The sequence below is a fragment of the Botrytis deweyae genome, assembly GCF_014898535.1.
Source record: "Botrytis deweyae strain B1 chromosome Unknown BDEW_007, whole genome shotgun sequence".
In the NCBI taxonomy this organism is placed as follows: domain Eukaryota; kingdom Fungi; phylum Ascomycota; class Leotiomycetes; order Helotiales; family Sclerotiniaceae; genus Botrytis; species Botrytis deweyae.
In genome coordinates, this window is record NW_024066214.1 from 1,323,822 (window position 1) to 1,346,241 (window position 22,420).

At 43.1% G+C, this 22,420-nt stretch overlaps 9 protein-coding genes across 9 annotated transcripts; 5 read left to right on the forward strand and 4 right to left on the reverse strand.

Moving 5' to 3' along the window:
* Positions 1-466: 466 nt before the first annotated feature.
* EAE98_004121 (uncharacterized protein) lies at positions 467-3,451 on the reverse strand (the record flags this gene model as incomplete). Its single annotated transcript, XM_038951741.1, has 2 exons — positions 467-3,165; positions 3,220-3,451. 2 exons carry the CDS (start codon positions 3,449-3,451, stop codon positions 467-469), a joined length of 2,931 nt encoding a protein of 976 aa, XP_038812214.1.
* Positions 3,452-4,413: 962 nt separating this feature from the next.
* EAE98_004122 (uncharacterized protein) lies at positions 4,414-5,923 on the forward strand (the record flags this gene model as incomplete). Its single annotated transcript, XM_038951742.1, has 2 exons — positions 4,414-4,471; positions 4,620-5,923. The coding sequence occupies 2 exons, from the start codon at positions 4,414-4,416 to the stop codon at positions 5,921-5,923; spliced, it is 1,362 nt and encodes a 453-aa protein (XP_038812215.1).
* A 1,723-nt stretch (positions 5,924-7,646) lies between these two features.
* EAE98_004123 (uncharacterized protein) lies at positions 7,647-9,257 on the forward strand (the record flags this gene model as incomplete). Its single annotated transcript, XM_038951743.1, has 1 exon — positions 7,647-9,257. One exon carries the CDS (start codon positions 7,647-7,649, stop codon positions 9,255-9,257), a length of 1,611 nt encoding a protein of 536 aa, XP_038812216.1.
* A 568-nt stretch (positions 9,258-9,825) lies between these two features.
* On the forward strand, positions 9,826-11,745 carry EAE98_004124 (uncharacterized protein; the record flags this gene model as incomplete). The annotated part of the gene is made up of 3 exons (XM_038951744.1): positions 9,826-10,407; positions 10,504-11,179; positions 11,342-11,745. The coding sequence occupies 3 exons, from the start codon at positions 9,826-9,828 to the stop codon at positions 11,743-11,745; spliced, it is 1,662 nt and encodes a 553-aa protein (XP_038812217.1).
* Positions 11,746-12,434: 689 nt separating this feature from the next.
* EAE98_004125 (uncharacterized protein) lies at positions 12,435-14,075 on the reverse strand (the record flags this gene model as incomplete). The annotated part of the gene is made up of 1 exon (XM_038951745.1): positions 12,435-14,075. One exon carries the CDS (start codon positions 14,073-14,075, stop codon positions 12,435-12,437), a length of 1,641 nt encoding a protein of 546 aa, XP_038812218.1.
* Positions 14,076-14,454: 379 nt separating this feature from the next.
* Positions 14,455-15,756, reverse strand: EAE98_004126 (uncharacterized protein; the record flags this gene model as incomplete). The annotated part of the gene is made up of 1 exon (XM_038951746.1): positions 14,455-15,756. The coding sequence occupies one exon, from the start codon at positions 15,754-15,756 to the stop codon at positions 14,455-14,457; it is 1,302 nt and encodes a 433-aa protein (XP_038812219.1).
* An 895-nt stretch (positions 15,757-16,651) lies between these two features.
* On the reverse strand, positions 16,652-17,890 carry EAE98_004127 (uncharacterized protein; the record flags this gene model as incomplete). The annotated part of the gene is made up of 1 exon (XM_038951747.1): positions 16,652-17,890. The coding sequence occupies one exon, from the start codon at positions 17,888-17,890 to the stop codon at positions 16,652-16,654; it is 1,239 nt and encodes a 412-aa protein (XP_038812220.1).
* Positions 17,891-18,699: 809 nt separating this feature from the next.
* EAE98_004128 (uncharacterized protein) lies at positions 18,700-19,770 on the forward strand (the record flags this gene model as incomplete). The annotated part of the gene is made up of 1 exon (XM_038951748.1): positions 18,700-19,770. The coding sequence occupies one exon, from the start codon at positions 18,700-18,702 to the stop codon at positions 19,768-19,770; it is 1,071 nt and encodes a 356-aa protein (XP_038812221.1).
* A 546-nt stretch (positions 19,771-20,316) lies between these two features.
* EAE98_004129 (uncharacterized protein) lies at positions 20,317-22,300 on the forward strand. The gene is made up of 4 exons (XM_038951749.1): positions 20,317-20,797; positions 20,858-21,025; positions 21,076-22,122; positions 22,174-22,300. Exons 1-4 carry the CDS (start codon positions 20,573-20,575, stop codon positions 22,225-22,227), a joined length of 1,494 nt encoding a protein of 497 aa, XP_038812222.1. The 5' UTR covers positions 20,317-20,572; the 3' UTR covers positions 22,228-22,300.
* Positions 22,301-22,420: the final 120 nt, after the last annotated feature.

A 22,420-nucleotide genomic window follows, 5' to 3' on the forward strand; every position in this document is an offset into this window, starting at 1 on the left:
TAGAATCCATTATATCCGTAGAATCCATTACATTCATTACAGCATTTCAATTATTATTTGGTAGCTTTTTTTTGAATCAGATAAGAGCATTTAATTGGCTATATACCGGTTCTACATCCATTATACTACGGACATAAAAACCCCTCATTTCCTCCCTATTCGTAGGAGAAAAAACAGGCGGAATTTGACAATTCAATTTTTCATTGAAATCTTCTAACTTAATTGAATAAAAAATAACCAAAAGAAATATCAGCTTTTTATTGTTCAGAAAATATTTCGAAATTTTATTTTTTATAATATTGAAGGGAAATAATTGAATTGTAAAGGATATCTTAGAAATGGTCGAATTCCGCCTGTTTTTTCTCCTACGAATAGCCTCCTAGGTAAGTTTGAAAAGCTTAGCGCGCAGTTTCCAGCTCGGATAAAATACGCCCGACCATTATAATAAGGTGTTTGGAATTCACTGTTACGGTTTATTAGAGTGAACTTGTTCTTTCTTACTATTTTTTCTTCGCTGGCTCATCCATTTTCCCCATTTAGTGCCAAGCGTCCCGTGACTACTCCCGGTTTTGTTTCCCTGATCAGACCGTACTGAATGTGAACAATCACCACCTCCTTCCACATTTGTCATCATCTCAAGTTCCCCAAGTGGTACCATGCTCACTCGCCCGTGTGCACACATGAAAGGAAACTTGCAGTTTGCCAATCTTCTAACCAACTCTCTGCACTCATCAACACCAAGTTCATCATTAAACATAATTGCAGTCCTACAAGCTCTACTATTCAACAGCTCCAAGATGCTCTTTGGGATGTGAGCTATCCTCTCAATCCAAGTGGATGCTGGGGTAACGGTAGGATGCAAAGTTGGATTCTCATGATACGAATAAAGCTCTGTACGGAGAATATGAAGGAGTAGGCTTGGATTTGCGACAAGTCTGGCAGTTATCAAGGGTGGAAGATATCGGACGGTGATAGTGATACCCGTTGGCGAAACTGAATAAATGATTCCCCAATAGCAAAAATGATTCATGTAGGTACGAAAAAGCTGAGAATCTTTTGTTGAGATATTAAAGTTAAGGGATTTCTCAAGAGGGGTAGTGAATACTGATGCTGACGCTGGAATGTTTGAGACTGTGGGCGATGTAAGAAAATCAGATAAAAGAGTTTCTATTCGAATTCGTTCGTCCGCTGCGTGCTGATCGATAATCACAAGAAGAGAACTCGAATCTTCTCCAGCTATAGATCTTCTTTGAAGATTGGCCAGAATAAACTTTTTATCTACTTGTGAGATGATCTCTGCGTCTCGTAAAGCTTCTTTTGAGATGCGCCCATGAAGTCCTGATGAAGTGTCTTCAAATGCCTTCTCGATTTCAGCTTGCGAACAGTGTTGATGACGACCATGTATAATTTCTTGTGTCTCCAGATCTAGCCCATCCATCGATACCTGAGGTATTGAAGGTTGAGCAGGAGCGAACACTGGATTCTCCCACCTATTCAGAATGTCATCGATCCATGGAATAGGCTGCTTATCGCTTGTAAGAGACTTTTTGACCGCAGTCAAGCGAGAAGATGAATTGGAAATAAAATGTTTTATGTGCTTTCTGTCCTCTTTCTTTTCAGATACGACAAGACCCGTCCGCCTGTTCACTAGAGATTTGACTTTATTTACAGGATTGACCCATACAGCCAGTCCATCTCCATTTACATCTGATTCTTGCACTTTATCAGTGAACGGTGTTGCTTTGGAGATTGGTGCTTGACTTTCTTCGAAAGGATATCGAGTCAATTGTCCTGCTTTGGAAAACAGAGCTGTTTCTGCTCGCACCTCCACCTTTGAGCTAACTTGTACTGGTGTACTAAAGTTTTCTGGCGTATTTGTAAACTTTCTATGTGGTTGTTCAATCCCTGTTTTGATTTTTGACCAAGACCCAAAAGGGAAATCAGACGCGGAATGCGACTGACGAAAAGAAGGAAGCTTTACTTTCGTTCCCAGCGTATCTATTCTGACTCTTTTCTGGCTGTAATTCTCGTCTCCATCACCAGAAGACTCCGGCGTAGTTGGGAAAGTCTTCATATCTTGACAAGATTGGTTGGTCTTGGTTGGTCCACTTTGCTCCAGAATCTCTGAATTTGTTGTTGAAGTGGCCAATTCTGATCTCTTAGTGCGATTCCCCCGTGCCAGTTTTGGCCGGAAATAATTCATGGTTAGAAATTCTACAACAATCGCGTGCAAGAATTCCAGAATCTTGTCAAGAGTATTCCGCTTCTCGTCTAACACATCGTCAACCTTTAATCTTGCATGCTTTAATGGATCGACTTGGTGAACATTGATGTAAAACATTGGCCATCGATCAACACTCTTCTTCCCTGCTTTGAGCTCTTTGTTGGTGTACCCATCACCCTTAAACCTTCGGTCCTTAGATCTCCTTTTCAATTCAATTTCATCGAGCTCACTTTCCTCCTCTTGATTTCCGAACGAGGAATTGAGAAACCAACGATTGATTTCATCATAAATGAAATTACAGTTGTCTTGAGAAATCAGAGGTTCTATCCCAAATGCTAGAAACTGAATGTGCTTGGTTGCATTTGGAATCAGAGAAATCGCGCCATTGACAATCAAGCTTGACGTGGAGGCACTAACAGGTATCCAGGATGACTTTTCATCAATTGCGATATATGAGGCTTTGGAGAGTATACTACAAGTATTGAACAGATCAACACTTCCAACTGGGCGCCATTCAGATGTTGCCTGAGACCTTCGGATGGTAATTTTCTGGTCTGTACCATTTTCCTTTATAGATACCGAAATATCTTTTGGCCATGCGAGCAACAGCGAGACAATATCTTTACGTAAACCATCCCACATCTGAGCAATGACCTGTCTGTTTCCAGATGCAATGGCTCTCTGCTTTACGCGTACTGGCATACTGCCGAACAGATCTCGAACAGTAACACGTGTACCGTGTTCAAAAGAAGCAAGATGATGTTGATCGGGGGCTGGGGTTTGACGTGACACAACTTCGGATCTATGCATATTTATTGAATTGTGCGAGTGGTGCAGATGATGATGCGAAGTGATTGAGAGTAAGGATAAAGCAGATAACGAGGCAATAAACGTTCCGTAGCCCCCATGAGTTGGATTCGAGGCATTTAGCTTCGAAGAATCTGGCATAGGTAAGTTATATCTCTTGATGCGTCAGAAGGTATGTGATAACATACGATAGAGCTTTCCCAAGCCTCCATTCTCCCCGAATTCTGATGGCAATATACCAAGTCCATTGTCCTCTACTGTACAACTGCCACGGCTATAGTCTACATCCATATCAATCCTGGAGCAAGAAGCATCCAAACAATTCTTAACAAGCTCAAAGATGACACCATTAAGGGTGGTAATGGTTGAAGAGGATTTTATTTGTGCTATTACATCTGGAGGCAATGGTTGTATAGACATAATGAAAGCAATAAGCTGGTCGTTTATATGAGTATGGGCAGATAAACAGATCAGATACCACACACGATTCATGTGGGTGAAATCATATTGCTCTGTAGGAAGGAGTAGAATGGGCAAGAGCCATCTACCAAAATCATGTGAATGGTTAGTACTGTAAGGATCAATTCATCGTAGGAAGAAGAAGTCATCCACGTTGAAAACCCTACATATATGGGGGTATCGCAGCCACAGTTGTATTCAGATATAGGTATACCACTGAAGTATGAATGAAAACCCTTCAACTTTCGATGTTGAAGCATCAGAACCATTCGAGTAGATCACATGATCCGTTTCTAATCTGACACTAAGCCTTAGCTAGACTAGCTAGCACGCAGTAGTAATTATGACGGTCGGAGGTTTAGATGTGAATCATCCGAAGGGTAAGCTGCAGCTTATGTAATCCATTATTGAGTCGATTGATTGGTTCAATGGATTGATCGATCAAATCAAGCACCAAACAAGCACCAAGGGTTTTTGGCACTAGAGAAGAGAGACCTTGGTTAGAGTGATGGGCATTAGAATGAATCAGCGAATTTCCATTCAAACCAAATCATCATCGTCGTCTGAACTTCTTCTTTTGTTCTTATCATTGTGCCAAAGATACTCGTAAAGGTATCAAATTACATCTGAATTCCCATTTTTCTTATGTGAGAGAGAATTTTGGTGTCTTGTTCCTTTTACTCCTTCTTTCTTCTTTCTTTCTTATCTGCCTAGGGCAAAGGGCAAGGCAAGGCGAAGCAAAGCAAAGCAAAGGGAAATACCGAGATAACACATCAAACCACGATAACCCGGCCATTTGGAATCTACAATCAAATATCTCCCATTCATTCTCCAATCCCCAACCTTCATATCCTTTCTACGCTTTCTATATCCTCTCCGCATAACACCGCTCCGAGCCAAGCCAGACACATAGGTTTCGCACAATGGCGGCCACGGAGTTAGCACAGCAACAACAATCTCCTCCAAACTCACAACAACATGGTATGAGCCACATTACAGTTCCATTTTCGTTCCCAGCCTCATAATTCATTCATCACGATCATACTTTTAGTTGATCGTGCATTAACATATCCTATCATTTTTGCCTGACTCTTATTCTCAACTTATCATCAACTAACAGATATGCCAGACCGTTCCGAACAAGTAGGAGGACGTCGTAGACCATTTACAACATGGATGAAAAAGTTCACTAATTTCAAAAGTGGCTCTTCAACTGCAAATTCCAATCAAGCCACTAACGCGAAACGAAGTGGTCAACAAACAAAGGCGAGCTTGAAGAAACAATCTCCTTCGAAGAATAACAACCCATATCCAGAATCCGGTCGCATAAACGGTACTGCGGCAGCGCCTGCCTCTCGCGATAGACATTTGTCATTTTCAACCGTACCAACCGGCAACTCGGTTAGCACGTCATCGTTGGAAAGAAGTCGAAGATCAACACAATATTCTGAGGATGGACATCCACCGCCAACAATTGGAAACAAATCCGTAGCTCCTACAACGGGCGAGGAACACGATGTTGCAAGATCAGACATTGCAGCATCCCATGCGCCATCTTCAGGTGAAGCTACAAATGCTACAATTGGATGCGGGGTTAGCACTGGTAGAGGTGCTGATAGTACATTTTCTTCTCCGGCACCATCCGTCAGATCTTTGACTACGACTCTTACAACGATTCATTCTGCTGGAGCTCCTGGCACTACCGTTTCGCACAATCATGCCTCAAATAACACACAAGGTATTCAATTCACACATCAATTTCCCACCTCCCCACCAGCCACAGCCTTACCCGCACATTTGGCCCCACAAGGTAGTGGAGGTCACCCTGCAACATACAACACAGCTACAGCGAACAATCTCCTCACAGATAACGCATCTATCTTGACTTTGGCCTCATCTTCTAAACGCAGACGAAGGCGATCTATGGATACTGATGCATCGGTTCGTGCTTTGGCGCCCTCTTCGGTATTTGGTGGCAGTCGCGAAAGTCTACCATTGAGCGTTTTAAGTGCTACAATTGACGGTTCTACTATCACATCACCAACTGGTCTATATCAACCACGCCCTATCGCAAATGAGAGAGCTAGCATTTACTCCTCGACAGGTGTTGCTCCAGCTTTACCAAGTGAAAGGAATAGTTATTACGCCAACAAACAATCTTTGGCAAATGATGGTGGAAGTGTGAAAAGTGGGTTATTAGGTCATGGCAGGACAGACAGCATCTCTGGAAGTATCGGTGGCATGGCTGCTCCGGGAAGCCCACTAGCTAGTCCACGCGATCCTACAGGCTCTACCGGAAGATTGAGTCGAAGTAACTCGGGTTGGGGAGAAAATGGTGAACTTGTGGTCACAGATACTACGCACACTCTAGACGGAGAAGATGCGAAAGACAAAATTGTTAAGGAGGAATTGGAAGAAGAGAACGAAAAGTAATTTTTCATAAGACTGGTATTTGGAGCGTAGGGAATATGAGGATGAGCGATGTTTCAAAATATGAAAGTGGATTTAAGGTCGGATAGAAATGCGGAGAATGGACATCGAGGAAGATGTGGGTTGGTGTTTGGGTTCTGTGATTTACGGTTTATGCACCAAAGATACCCGATAATTTTTGATTGAACTTCTAGGTTCTTGATTCCCAAATGTTCCTGTTTATCGGTTTCGAGAATATTCATGGGGGTGAGTGTGTAATCAAGAGATGGTTTTAAAACATGAAATATTATCTGAAGTATTCCATCTCAAGATTTCTTAAATTATATCGTTTGTGATCCATTGCAGCTGATGGGATCAGATCATTCTTTTGAAATATCAAAACTTATCTGCAAACTCAAGTTCAGTAAAAATGGAACATCAACATCAACTCTACCGTCCAAAGTATCTGAGATGTATTGAGATATACGAGTAGTCCGCACTAGACTAATTCTCTTTGCATTTCAAATAAGTGAATGAAAAGTATTCTCCGAATACACATTTTTGAGGAGTTGACTTTGCTCCAATATCTTTATGGCAAGAGGTCGATGAAAGTGTCTGGATAAGAAAGGAATCCTAATTTTTACTCTCTTCTTAATCACAAGTCAGAACGCCAAGCGATTGCTTAATCATGTCCAAACGCGTTCACGTGATTCGCCGACTAAAATGCCTTCCCGAACCGAGGGCATTGAACAAGTGTTTTCGTCTCTAGTAAGAAGGATTGTACCAAATATACTTACAGAGTACAAATACTCTCTATTGGAAAACTATGGTTGATAACTCCATGCTCAACATGTACGGCATCCATACTGCTTGACCTCGGCTTCGGTTCTGCCTGGTTGCTCAAAGTTCCTGTCGGTCATCGATATGAAAGAGGTTGGATGCCAAGAACATTGAATATACATGTTGCGCGTTTGTCTACGCGTACACTAACTGTGCGTTGCAGAGACGTAAATAGCCTATTTCGGGTCAAGCATAACTTCTTTCGCTCGAAAAAGAAGTGCCGAGACCAGTGGAAAAATGTCCGAAACCTCCGAACTATCTGGGAACATATTTTAGGCGACATGCATAGCATTACCATATGTCTGCGTAAGAACACTTGATTGTGAGGAGAAGGAGACAATGGACTTGTTGGATTGTCAAGAAAATATCTTATCGTTGGATCGATCTGACCAACTTGAGGTAAACATGTGTTTCGATATGTGGTTGGATTAGAGCCTTCTTTGCAAGTTCAACGTATGTTCTAGAATTTCCTGCACGAAAGTACTGGGACGACTGGTATCCTTCTGCAGCCCGCTTTTACTGGATGAACTAGGTGGTCCGGCTCAATACCGCATCTAAACCTCATCCCGGAATTTGAGAAGATATGGAGCATTGAGGTGGCGGTAGACAAATGCCGAAGCTTGAAACGAATCTTCAACGGTGTTAATAATCTATGAGCCCCTTATTAATATCTTTTACCATGCATAAAGGCTTAGCCACTGGCTCATGCGCAGATCCAAAGCTTGATTTAGCAAGAGTCAATAGCACAATACCCTTTGTTCGGGACCGAACAATATATGGGGTACGCAATGGTGAGTAGGTAGCTTCAGTGAGGATATCTTTCAAATGAATATATAAAGAAACATGTTTTGTTCTCATTGGAAGTTTTCTCCTTACTCACTCCTCTCCAATTCACATTCTTTTTACAATGAAGCAGTTTACTTCTCAAGTCCTTGGGGCTGCCGCTCTCGCTCATGGCGCCTCAGCACAACTTTACAACCAAGTAATTCAAACCAACTACGGGCCTGTTCAAGGTATTCCTGCCTTCAACTCTTCCCCAAATGGCAACATTTCGAACTGGGAGGATATCACAGTATGGAAAGGAATTCCATATGGTGCCGATACCTCTGGCGAGAATCGATGGACACCTCCAAAGAATGCAACACCTTGGAATACCACTCTTCAAGCAAATAAGATGGGTCCTATTTGTGGACCAGGCAATCCATCTACAACGGGCGGCACTGTTAGCGAAGATTGTTTGAACCTTAACATCTGGACCAATGGTAAATCTACCGATGCCAAGCTCCCAGTTGTCTTTTGGTCTTTCCCAGCAGGTGGTGCTGCCGACCAACCTTTATTTGACGGCGCCGGAATGGCATCTCAGGGCATTGTGTTTGTCAATTACAACTATCGTATTAGTGCTCTTGGTTGGCTTTCAACCCCCGAGCTTTCGGCAGAAATGTACAAAGCTACTGGATCTAACAGTTCCGGAAATTGGGGCCAGCTTGATCAAATCCACGCTTTGAAATGGGTACATGCCAACATTGCTGCATTCGGTGGTGATCCAGACCATATCACCGTCATGGGTCAATCCGCTGGGTCAGCTGCTGTCTACCACTTCGTTAACAGTCCATTGTCAAAGGGACTTATTGTCGGAGCCATCGCCGAGTCAGGAACCCGTGATCCATACGATCCTGAGGCCCTTACTCTTGCCGAGAATTATCGTAACCAGTCTTATGCTCTCGCATCCGGCTTAGAGTACATGGCTTCCAAGAACGTTAGCACCATTGCTGAGATGCGAGCTCTCCCTCTCGCTGATCTCGAAGAGTCTCTTTTCGGAAGTGCCTTCTCCGATAAATTCGGTAATGTACTTGACGGCTATGCTATCCCCGCCAAATACATCGAGACACTTGCCACTGGCCCAGCAAACGATGTTCCATACATCACTGGAAACACGAAAGATGAGTCCGGAGCAGCCACAAGCACTAATCTCACAGTTGCCGAATACGAAGCTGAAATCGAAGCGCAATACGGTGCTTACAACCTTTCATCCACATTCTTGGAGCTTTACCCAGCTTCAAACATCACTCAAGCAAGTATGGAGTATAATGCTCATTGGCGCGATACTTCCCGTGTCTCCAGTTGGTCGTTCGCCAATCGCTGGTCTGTTAAGTCCAAGTCGCCTATCTGGACATACTATTGGGATCATGCTCCTCCAGGACAAACTCAAGGCGCTTATCACGAGTCTGAAATCAACTATGTTCTTAACAATCTCTACGGAACTGATAAGCCATGGGAAGCTGTTGATTTTGAGATTGCTCTCAAGATGAACGGATACTGGGCAAACTTCGCTAAAACTTTGAACCCCAACAACGGAGGCTCCTACAAAGGAAATGGAACCTTACCACAATGGAATGCCAATTCAGAGACAGATATGGTGACTATGGAAGTTGGTGATGGATTTGGAGAGGTTCCTATTGGTAGTGCAGACCAAGTTGCTGCTATTACCGAATACTTTTCGTACCAGAACCCCGTTTAGATGATGTTTAATGCATCATGGGTTGGGTTTAAATGGCTCTGCACTTAATACTTTCTGTATATGTATTCGTTAAAAAGTCAAAAGGAGTCGGCGAGTTAACGATTCGTTCTTGTGTATATATAGCATTCAATTCAAGTCAACACGAGATACAATCGTACTCTTATATTTTAATCATTGCTTCCTCCGTTACCGAATTGAGTCTTCGAGTACGATTCTTTCCGACTCGCTACTCATGGAACAGTTATTTTACTAATGTCATCCAAATCATCTGATTTTTTTTATCTGAATAGAAATTGGTAATTAGATCATACAATCAATTATTGGCTGCACGTTGCCAAGTTAACATCTTGCGATGGAAAATCTCAAATCCCATCATTCCAGCTGGGGAATTCATTTTTCCCCCCACAACACCTTACACATTCCTCACATTTATCACTATCGAATTTTCTCCCTTCTCTTCTCACCTTATCTTTCTATTCCTCACCCAAACAATTATTGAAAATATTCCTTTCCGTGATTACCACTCTAAAAGACGATCGACTTCCATGTACCCCAAAACCTACCAAAAATGATATCTCTCCACTATCACCGCATCCTCCTATTTCTCTTCCTACTCATCCTTTCCCTTATCCTCTTCTTACATTTCACATATCCGCATTCATTGAACTTCAACCTGAATCTAAATCCCCTATCCATAACCAACTCCATTGCTCCATCTAGAAAACAAAAATATATCACCAAAGAAGGAAAATCCATTAATCAGCAAAATGTCATCCAGCTACGGGCTAAAATCAAGGAAGGGAAATATCCCGCGTTGAAAAAATTACTAGAAGATGGTGTTTTGGGAGTAGGTGGAGGAGATGGCGAAAAATCTGGGAATGGAGGGGAAGGAGAAAAAGTTATCCATCAGGTGTGGCATAATTGGGAAGGAGGATTTGGGAGAAGAGTTGAGAGACGTGGTGATGAGAAAGCGGGAGCACAAGTAGTGGAAGGGAGTTATGGTGAGGGTATGAGGAAGGGAAAAATAAATATCGCGGAAGATAAAGAGGGATGGGAAGTACGCGGAGGCGATGGAGAAATTCCTCATGAATGGGAAGAGAGGAGAGAGCATTGTCGGGGGATTAATGAACAGAATGGGTGGAAATATATTGTATGTATCTATCTATCTCTTATATATTTTTGATTCAGCTCTTCATTTTTTGCCCTAACGGGCTTTGAGAAGATCAAACTAATCACCCACACACAGCTCTGGACTTCCCACAAATCCCTCGCGTTCATAAAAACTCACTACCCATCTTTTCTCAAAACATATATATCTTATCCCTCGAATTATCAACGCGTCGAAGCGATGAAATGTCTCCTGCTTTATAAATATGGTGGGATTGTATTGGATGTGGATACGATTTGTCTGCGAGCTTTGGATCCATTTTTGATGCTGGGGTTGTTTGTTGTGTGTGAACCTTTATCTTTATCTTCATCTTTATCTTCATCTGGAAGTAATGACAGAGATGAGAAAGTAGAAGGGACGCTATCAACACGTATCATGGGCGCTCCGAGGAATCATGGATTTGTAGTGGAGTTGATAGATGTGTTGATGGGGTATAATGCGCCAGGGGTTGAAGGAGATGCGAAAAGTGGGAGTGGTAGAAGAATAGGAGCATGGAGTTTGACGGGGAAGTTAAAGAAGGGGGAAAAGTTAATGATGGGTCGGAGAGAGGTTTTTGGAGAGGTGTGGGATGCCTATCATAGGAGGATTGAAGAGGGAGTGTTGGATGTGGGTGTGGGTGTTGGTGCTAATACGTCTACAAGGATGGATGATAAGAGAGGAAATAGTGACCGAGAAGAAATGGGATTGCTGGATAGTGTGGGATGGAGAGTTAGTGTGTTGCGTAAGGGAGAGGGTGTTGGGAGAGGATTTTTCGGTGAGTTGTTGAATTCTAGAAATCTTTCTTCCCGTGTGAGAAACAGATGTACCTCCACAGTTCTGATGAGAGCGTCCTTTGATTCATGGATTCTTAAATTTTTAATTCTACCTTTAAGTACGAGTTGAATCAAGATTAGGCCAGAAAAACTAACCATCCCAGGTCCTCACACACATAACGCCAAACCCCCCTCCCCACCCAAACCCAAGCCCCAATCCAGAACCTCCCACGACTCTCCCACCCATCTTCTCCTCCCCCTCTTAATCCTCATCTCCCTTTCCCTCCTCATAACACTAATTTTCTACTCTCATCACCGCTCAAATACACGAAAACAACCGCTTATTCGTCGTGCTTCAAGTAGATATGAGAGAGGAAGGAGAAGGGAGAGAGTATTAAGAGGTGCGGGACTGGGTGAAGGAAGTGGTGGGTGTTTGCTTAATGGCTATGGAGGGGGTGGGTATGGGGGACAGTCTATTGAGGTGACGGAGAAGGATTGGAAGGGTTTGATGATTGGGGAAGGGGAAGGGAATGGAGGGAGAGAAGGGGATGGGAGAGGGAGGGTATGAGGGGTGCTGAATAGGTTCTTGTGGGGACTTAGGAAAGATGTGGTGTTATAGAGATTGCAATGCGTGTGATTGAGAAATAGCGTTTCAAGCAAATGAAGATCAATGACTGATTGAACCGTCGTCAGATTTGAATCCGAAGGATAAAAAAACAGTGTTAAAATATAAGATTGTTCTGGAAACTGGATGGAATCCCAAGCGAAGCGAGGACGTTCATTCATTGAAGTCTCCCCTTGAATTTGGATTGGATTCTAATTATATCCACACAACTCGTTCACCAACACGTCTACAAAAGTGTTCAATATCAGAATCACACATCTTCTTATAAGGACGGCTCGTTTGTCAAGGTTGAATCGAATGAGGTCGTGGAAGATGCTACGCGGGAAAGTTGGGATTACAAACAAAGACAGCTTGAACGGAATGATTTTTTGCCAGGTGATATTGAGTATTGGGCTCAAGAAACGGGAGATTCATTTATGGATTCAACTTGTGTGAGTAATCTGCGTGATTCTGCGAGAAGATATTTAGAAATGGATTGTTCTTGATGTTCTGATTTGCTATATACTATTGATGATTGGACATTTTTTGTACTACAGTCACTTGGCTTCTTTTTGATTCGATTTGTTTTGTCTCTATGTAATTTGCCCTTTTTGTTTGCAACTACAATCAGAGAGTTTAATCTAGTACTACCCTCAAGCGTTTGAACCTTGGGATGTCCATGGCATATTAGGCATCAAGAACTGTGCTTCAATATCCTCTAGTCCCGGTATGTCAGCAAGAAGTGATTCCAACCACGAATCACCATACTCAATATCCTGCAGCGTTTGACCACTACTTCGATCCATTGTAGCATCAGCAGGTGGTAGTGGATCAGCCTTCATGACTTCACTGAGCATCTTCGCATCATCCTCTTTCCTTCTTTGAGAAAGCAAAACTAGTAATCGAGCAGTTTTATATGCTTCTCTCATGACACTCGTATCATATGCGGTTGATACTTCCCCAAGAGTCTTCATTGCGTCTCCGAGTCTCGATAATGAACTTCGGTTGTCGATAGCGAGGATTGTGCAGATTATTTGGAAGGGTACGTTAGCCATATGATGCCATGGACAATTTGTTCGGACCATTTCTCTAGCACAACGTAACGCTTTACTCATGAGTGTCAAAGCTCGGTCTAAGAGTTCCGCAGAGACAGTGAGATTCAAAGCGCGAAGACGTCGGTAGATGCAAAGCATCAGATTACATTGGGCCATTACTGATGGTGGCTGTATGTGACTGCTGTCCAAGACTTGCACAAATGCAGACTCGAGATTCGATGCATTTTGCTGGTTAATTGGATCCAAAGCTTCGGACATGGGCAATAAGCCAAGAAGCTCTTTCGTCGAATCTTGGTGATTCAGATATGGGAGGACTGAGGGCACTCCTCCTTGGAGCACTACCCTAGACCGTCCAAGATCAAAGGAGATCCACGTATTTAGATGTTGTGCTACACCTAATAGTCTCCATCGTAACTCTGAATTGCTGTCTACTACTGGTTGTATTGAAGGATCATTTGTCGTAGTCGGGATATGAAGACCTGCTGCTTCAATCATGTGCATCAACGTACAGCTAGACATCCATGCGACATGAGGTGATGCTGTCATACGCAAATAGACAACCCTAAGAAGTTGTCCTGTGATCGTTTCTGTTGTTGGTGTTTCTCCGGAATATTCATCTAGAATTGATCGCGCGGATTCAACAAGCTGCAGTTCTAAGAAAGGTGCAACTCGATTAGAAAACAGACTTCCAAGCGCGGCCACCCCAAACAAAATTGCATCAAATGGCTTTCTCTCGTTCTTGACAAGTTGTCGAACCTTCCATCTTTGAAAGAACTTTGCCCGATCAATGAAATTGTAACAGATGTCCACCTTTTCAAAGTAGAAGGCAGACAATTCATCCACGATGCCCGTGCTCGATATATCTTCCGTTGATAATGTTGAAACCCGCTTAGATCTGGTATTACTATACCTTTCTCCAATATTCCACGAAAATAAATTCAATCTCGGTGCATTCTGAGGATCGATTTTCAGCGCTAATTGCCTGGCAAAGGTTGCACCGGAATTCGCTTCTATCGATGGAGGAGGTAAGGATTCTGCTTTTGTGGGAGCTGATAATGATGATTGCTCATGGTTGTGTCTAGCTCTTTTGCTATGTCCGGAATAGTTCTTGTATTGACACTCGTATTCGAATCGAACACAAGAATCACATGGTTGACCGCCGTCGCATCTTCTTTTGCGGTCACGACAAGGTTCGCAGGCTATTCGAGAGCGTTTACGCTTCAATGGTGACTCCATCATAGCAGTGAGAAAATTCTCTTAACATAGAGAACAATAGCTGAGATAAAATAAGAAATTTTTTCCTTACCTTCTTGAGCGATCACATTTCATCGGGCCCATTTCATGCTCTGACATGGCAGAGCTATGGTGGAGTCGGTTTGCTGCATGTGCATTACGTAATTTTGAAGCAGCCAATGGTTAATCCTCGGCTTTCACCGACGCCTCCTACGCTACTTCTTCGAAAAATCTCACAAATGAGCAACTATTCAGGTCAATTAATCTTCTAGATGATCGTATTATATCTATTTCTCGCCTCATAGAAATCTATCTATTATTCTGGAACTGGTCTCAATAATCTATCATGCTTTATTCTTTATTCCATTCATTTACCGTAGGAGACCTAGACCTTGACCCAACTCCATCCAGACGTCGATACTCTAGACGCTACAAGACACAATCCACTAAGCGCAATCGACGTTCCCGCAAAGATCTGCGCATAGAGATAACTTCCTCCTCCAACCTGAATCAGCGCACCAGAAATCGGTGGACCAGTCAAACACGCAAAGCTAACAACACTCAAAATCATACCCAGCCTTACCCCCGTTTTCTTAGGATCCGTCGTCAAGATTGTAGCAGTGGCCGGAAGAAGCGCCTGTAGAGCAGCTGCAATAAATCCGTATATAATAGCAAATGGATACATTCCACTTATTGAATCAACAGCCGCCCAGCAATAAACCAAAACGCATGCTGCGAAAGCGAATGGGATGAGGATGTTGAAGGGTCCAGTGATCCGATCTCCGATGAGGTTTGGGATAATGCGTCCGATGATTCCAATCCCATTCAAAATCATCAGAAGACTAACGGAAGTTTCAGTCGTAGCGCCCAAGCGGTCGCGAGCGAATGTTCCCAGATAGAAGAAAGCGAAATATAGTCCCCAGTAATTGAAGAACATCCCCATGGTAAAGAAGGTATATGCCAGTTCTTTGAATGCCGCCCATTCTACCAAAGCACCTGCTTTATAAGGAGGCAATCTTGGCTTAAAGAGGAAAATGGAAGGAATATGAGCTGCCAACATAATAAACCCTACGGTCCTCAACGTCCACGCGAACCCAACTTTTCCAATCAATACATGCACAGCAGCCGGATACACCAAACCTCCACTTGCTCCCCCCGCCGCTGCAAGGCCTACTGCTAACGCTCTGTTTCTCTTGAAATACGTGGACAAAACAGATAGAGCAGGACAGAACGACAATCCATTCCCTAAACCAACACAGACCGCATGAGCAAGAAATACCTGCCAATAGGTCTTGCACAAAGATGTCATAAAGACACCCAGTATTTGCAGGAAGACACCGATTCTGAAGATGAGATGGAAATGACCAGCATCCGATGCTCGACCCCCTATCACTCCGACGAATAACAGGAGAAATACTTGAACGCTACCGATCCAAGCGATGGATGAAGAAGTTTGAGCTAAGCTGACGGTATAGTATTGTTGGAAAATTCCATAACTGTTTGCGAAACCCCAACTATTGAAGAAGACGAGATGTGTGAGGAATACATGGAGCCAAGCTGTGAATCCCCCATCCGGAGGGGGGCCGGGATTTGTTGAATTGGGGGTTGGAGTTTGAGATTGGGATTCATTATCGGTACTGGTGCTTGAGAATTGAGCATCCTGCGTTTGTTTTTCGGACTCATTCATAGTTATATCATCAGATGTATAGCTGTGGATGGCAAAGGAAAGGCTCATCAACAATGATATCTCAAAATATATGTTTCCGAACCAAAGCCAGTCCTGGAAAAAATCTTTATATACTCTAGCAACTGACTCTAATTTCAATTTTTTTTTGAATATGAAACCCCATTCGCAAACAAATCAACAGTTATAGGTTATTGCCAATTTTCTCCCACAAAAAGTGCGTACGACTTTGGCTCGGGTGGTGCGCGTCCGGTTATTGCGGGGAGTTAGGGGAGCGGGACAAAAACAATTGCGCTGGAGGAGTCATTGTCGTAGGTGTGGAAGAGGTGTGGAATTTTTGATACTATAGGTCTGGATTATATATTGGTCCATCTACCTTCTAGATGTATTCCTAATACATACCCCCATGTAGAATCTCAATCAAACGGAGTATATAAAACAATTCCCACTGATAGTATACCCACCTCACTTGTCTTAAACTCTTTTACAGTTATATATCCATTACAAGACTGTATTATATACCCAAGTGAGACTTTCCACAAGTTATTGTAGTAGATCCTTAAACTTCATTAGCTCGTTTGAATGCAGATCGACTACACGGAAACTTATTGCTTCAATGTGAGAACTTGCCGTGTCTTAGATAATGACTCAAAAAATCTACCTCCACAAAGTCTTGAGACTGTGAAGCTGTTAAACCATCTGTATCGTAGATCGCAATCATTACAAATGGAAGACTCCGATATTTTCTGAAGTATAGATATGAGCTAGAAAAATACTGGGATAATTGTTCACAAGAATATATTTGTTGGTATTATAAATATTAGTGGAATTCAAACTTCGAGAGATCTTCTATATACACTTTCCATCCTCCTTACATCAGCCATGCGACTATGCCCCCTCATTGAGCTTCTCCCGTCCCGAATACCTCCAACTTAATCCTATCTTTGCGCACTCCAAATGTTTGCAAACTCTTACTCATATCATTCATGAATCCCCCCGGACCACAAATGAAATATACCGTCAAGGAATCATCCAAATGCAACGCATCATCCTTAACTTTCGATAAGTCCATTCGTCCCGCTAGATCCTTAACCGGATGTCCATAATCATCGGCTGGTAGATTCTTAACGAAAACCCAGGAGTTGACATTCGACTGCGATGAAGCGATCTCTTGGACGTGGGCATGGAATGCATCAACTTCTTTGCTGCGTGCTGCGTGGATATATGATATTGGCCGCGAGCTTCTTCTTTCAACCAATGTGTTGAGTATGGATACCATGGGTGTGAGGCCAACTCCGGCGGAAATCAACACTACGGGAGAATCGACATTCTGTTGTAGATCGAGGAAGAATTCTCCCTGGGGTGGAGATACCTGGACGATATCACCCTCGTTCTTTGAATCGTGGAGAGTATTCGAAATCACACCTGCTTCAACTGGCGTGTTGACTTCTGGTAGGACAACAGCATCCTCTCGTTTCACACTGATACGGTAGTATTTCTCATTTGGACGATCACTTAATGAGTATTGTCTGGATTGCAAATATCCGAAGTCTGGTACATGGACCTGGACTGAGATGTACTGGCCCGGTTTGAAAAGAGGGAGAGGTTTTCCGTCCACGGGTTCTAGGTAGAAAGAGGTGATAATACTGGATTCTTTGACTTTCTTGGCGATCTTGAAGTCTCTCCATTCTTTCCATTCGCCAGCTTCTCGATACAATTGCGCTTCTCTATCAATCATGATCTGGGCCAATTGGTTGTAGGCAGCCGTCCACGCGTCTAGGATCTCTGGCGTCAATGCTGCGCCGAGTACTTGGCCCATGGCCTCTAGTAGGTACTTTCCAACGATAGGATAGTGTTCCGGTCGGATGAATAATGAGGCATGTTTTTGACATATTCTTTCCACAGCATCTGAGAGTACAGCAAGGTTATCGATATTGGCCGCATAAGCAGCGAGAGCACCTGACAGAGCACGTGGTTGAGCTCCATTCTTTTGGTTTGTTTGGTTGAAGATGTTATTGAGTGCGGGATTTGCATCGAGAACGTTTTTGTAAAAGGCGGTAGTAATGGTAGTTCCATACTCTTGGACTACAGGCACTGTGGCCTTTATGATGTCGATTTGCTGAGGTGTGAGTGACATGGTAGGATTTCAATAATCTAGTAGATTGTGATATTGTTTTCCAGTATCGATGATTCTAGACATCCAAACATTCTGGACATACCGGCCCCAGGATCCTTATGTATGAATTCCACCTCGAGCACCAAGATTACAAACTGCTGTAAGTAAAACCTTCCCCTTTCGTGCCCATGGATACATTCTGACCTGATTTCACCGTATTACATTTGCAATCATACATATACCTCGATTGCAATTGGTTTATCACGATAAACAGTGGCATGTTTTTGGGAGCCGAGTGAGGGATACCGCTGACATGGAAAGATTGTATCCTGATGATTTATGTACAATATCCACCAGGGGTTGAAGCATCTCCGGGGAGATGTCCACCTCATCTTTTCGAGACGTTATCAATGTTTACCAATGAATGCAACGGGGCACCGGGTGACTTCGGAAAAATGGGTTGAAGATTTGAATGCTAAACTGCGGATATCACGGTCCGTGACATCCCCGCGATATCACCGCCGTCCGATCAATGGTGGATCACCAGTGGTGGATCTTTTTGTCAGATTAGTAAGCATTGATGAGTTCCACCAGTTCCATGCTTCTCAGATTCATTGAAGCACCACCAGGAGGATTTGACTGAGTCCCAAAGACTGAACTCTTTTCCTCTTAAAATCATAGCAAAGCATACTGGGAATTGTGATTCTATTGTTTATTTTTAGCTTTCGAAACTTCAACCTTGCTTCATACACAAACCATCCTAATGCTGTCGAAAGGCAGAGTCTAAAACAACAACAACAACCTACGCGACATATATCTAAACAATCGAAATGTCGTCAATTTCTTCACAGACAGCTAGGCGACGTATGCTAGAGGCTTTTCCATGGATCAAGTACCCATTGATTGTGTCAGCGCCAATGTTGGGTGCTACCACACCTGCTCTCGCGACAAATGTGAGTCTGGCGGGTGGTATAGGATTTCTTGCAGGCGGTAACGATGGGGCGGATCTTCATCAAAAGCTTACCACAACGAGGTCATTGTTTGAAGCTGCGAGTCAAAAATCGTCGCAACTTGAGACATTTGATCGTCTTCCTATTGGGATTGGCTTCCTGAATTGGCACTGTAAAATCAGTGTCGCTGTTGAAGCTACAAAAAATCACAAACCTTCAGCAGTTTGGCTTTACGCACCGGAAAGAACAGAAGACTTGAAAGAATGGGCTCAGGAGCTTAGAGCTGTTAGTGACGGGAAAGTTTCAATTTGGGTACAAGTCGGGAGTGTCAAGGAAGCCTTGGATGTCGTGGATATAGCGAGACCTGATGTCCTGGTCATTCAAGGTTCCGATGCTGGTGGCCATGGTCTAGCTCAATCAGCCAGTATTATCTCATTGCTTCCAGAAGTTGCAGATGCACTTGAAGATAGAAAATCGGAAATAAATTCCATACCACTACTTGCAGCTGGCGGAATTATGGATGGACGAGGTGTTGCTGCTGCAATGTGTTTGGGAGCGACAGGGGCCGTGATGGGTACCAGATTTCTAGCGGCTGAAGAAGCAGGTATTCCTCAAGGCTGGAAAAGGGAGCTTGTCAAAGCAGTGGATGGTGGTGTTAGTACCGGAAGGTCTACTTTATGCGACCGATTGAAGACAATAGTGGGATGGCCAACAAGATATGATGGTCGCGCCTTACTCAATAAGGGCCATGAAGACGAGAAAGCTGGAATGACAGACGAAGAAAACGTCCGTCTGTATAAGGAAGAGTTAAGAGATGGTGATAAGGCTTGGGGCTCACATGGCAGGATGGTTGCATATTCTGGTGCTGGAGTTGGGCTGATTAAAAGCGTAATGCCAGCCGAGAAGATCATTGAAGAAACAAGAAAGGGTGTTTCCGATGTCTCTCAGTAGCTACACTTGCAATCTAACAAACTAAAAGGCCTTTCCAAGTAAGGTCTTTTCTTTTGCATCAACACTTCACAGTGAGCAGGAAGCTTGAGGAGACTTTTTACCACCTGATACGTAACGATGTATTTGATTTTCATTGCTTTTTCGATTTTTATAATTTCCATAGCGCACATGACGCATACAAGTAGGATGAACATTATCTCTCAATCATTGGAATATTATCTGAAACATATTGAGTACAATTCCAATTGAACTCAAGGCTACCCATGTGACATCCGCAACATTCAGCTCGCATCGGACCGATTTCTTCTTGACGCTGATATTCGAGCAAGGGGTACATACGCTCAAGAAGAAACTGTAGAAAGATCAATTCGGAAGGAGAATTTATGATGTGCAGGTTTGTTGGTTTTCCGCAGACCACACTTTGCTTGAGGTGGGTCGTCCGCAGAAGGATCGTCAACCATGTTCCTGTAAGCTTCCCATTTGGGGTAAATGTAGGATGCAACCTTCTGAAAAGATTTACTCGTACCTTTAATCATAAACCTACCTACAAAGGGCCACTAGATTGGCTGTTCATGGCCACCCTTTATGTTGTGCCTTCCTTCCTGTGACATCTTCTGTGCAGTTTAATTTCATGCTTGACATTTGAACCGGACACATTTGTTCCGAGTACTTCTTCGCGATATTTCTCATTGTACTGTTAATAGGGTGAAATCGCAAATGATTTAGTAAAAGTTTAATAAATCTTTCTTTTCACGAGAATTTTCAATCTTTTCAATTTTCGCGGTAGAAGAAAAGCCGGAAAATGGGTTTTTCTAACATGTTGCTAGGCGCCTTGCTAGGCATTGCTTCTTCGAACGGCGTTCAATCAGCGACGCCTGATGAATGGAGAACTCGTTCAATATACCAAGTATTTACAGATCGATTCGCTAGAACAGATGTTACAAATACCACGGATTGCCCTTCTCAAACTAGAGGATATTGTGGTGGGACATGGCAAGGCATAATCAACAAGCTTGATTATATCCAGGTATGAGAAGAATGGTGCAGTCATACGCTAGTGAAGTCCTAGGTACTAATACTCTACTAGGATATGGGATTCACAGCAATTTGGATATCACCAGTTGTTGAACAAGTCGCGGATCCAGGTCGAGGTTTTCACGGGTATTCCGCTCAGAATTTATATGGTTTAAACAGTCACTTTGGGGACGCATCAGATTTGAAAGCATTGGCTAACGCACTTCATGATCGAGGAATGGTAAGACTGAATGCAAAATGAGAATAGATAAAGATAGCTGATTATGGCAGTACTTGATGGTTGATGTCGTGGCGAACCATATGGGATCTGATGATACTGCGCATAACGTCGATTTCAGCATCATGAACCCATTCAACGACGGCAAATACTTTCATGATGTCTGTTTCATTAATGATTACAACAATCAGACGAATGTCGAACTATGCGAACTTGGAACAGAGAAGTATCCATTACCAGATCTAAACACTACTCGACAAGATGTTCGAGATCTCTTTACTACTTGGATCGAGTCACTAGTAGCCAACTACTCAATTGACGGATTGAGGGTGGACACTGTTAGACATGTGGAAAAAGATTTTTGGCCTTTATTCAATGAAGCAGCCGGGGTCTATTGTGTCGGCGAAGTGGCAAATGGGGATGTAGATTATCTATGTCCGTACCAAGATTACATAGATGGACTCCTTTCCTACGCATCGTATTACCAACTCACAAAATTCTTTTCCAACACCTCCGCAACGTCAGAGAACTTGATAGGACAACTGCAGTCCCAAAATTATCGATGTAAAGACACAACACTTCTCGGATCCTTCACTGAGAACCACGATCAACCCCGCTTCGGAAATTATACTAGCGATCTTACATTGGCTAAAAACATCATCACATACACGATGTTAGCCGATGGTATCCCAATTATCTATCAAGGTCAAGAACAACATTTTCATGGCGCAACTGATCCTTATGATCGTGAACCAATATGGCCCACAGGTTACGATACTAGTTCCCCACTTTATGTCCTAGTCAAGCAATTGAATGCTATACGTTCTTTGGCAATAGCACGCTCGGATACATATGCGACTGATCAAACTCAAATAGCTTACTCAGATCCGCATAATACTGCGTTTCGGAAGGGTGATGGGAAATGTATGACCCTAATGGTACTGAACAATATCGGTGAGAGTGCAGAGGATTACACGGTTGAGATGAAGAATGTGGGATTTGAAGCTGGACTGGTAGTGACGGATGTGTTGAGTTGTAGGAATGTAATGGTGGATGAGAATGGTGGGATGAACGTGCCGTTTGTCAGTGGGTTGCCAAGTGTAAGTCCAATCCTCTCCATGAACACGTGGAGAGTCTAATCACATGTATAGGTTTATTATCCTTTCTATTTACTTGCTGGAACAGGCTGGTGTGGTCAGTATTGAGATAGTATACTTCCTATCTGATTGATCTGGGGAGAGGAGACGGTTTCTTGTATTTACTTTTATCCACAAAACTACCCGGCGGACTCATTGTTCATAGCTTAGAAGAAATTTTCGTATATAATGAAGCTATTGGTGAGGTCTATTCCTTTTCAAGAGCCCTCCCTCCTTTTGATAGCATAAAAACGATCTAAAA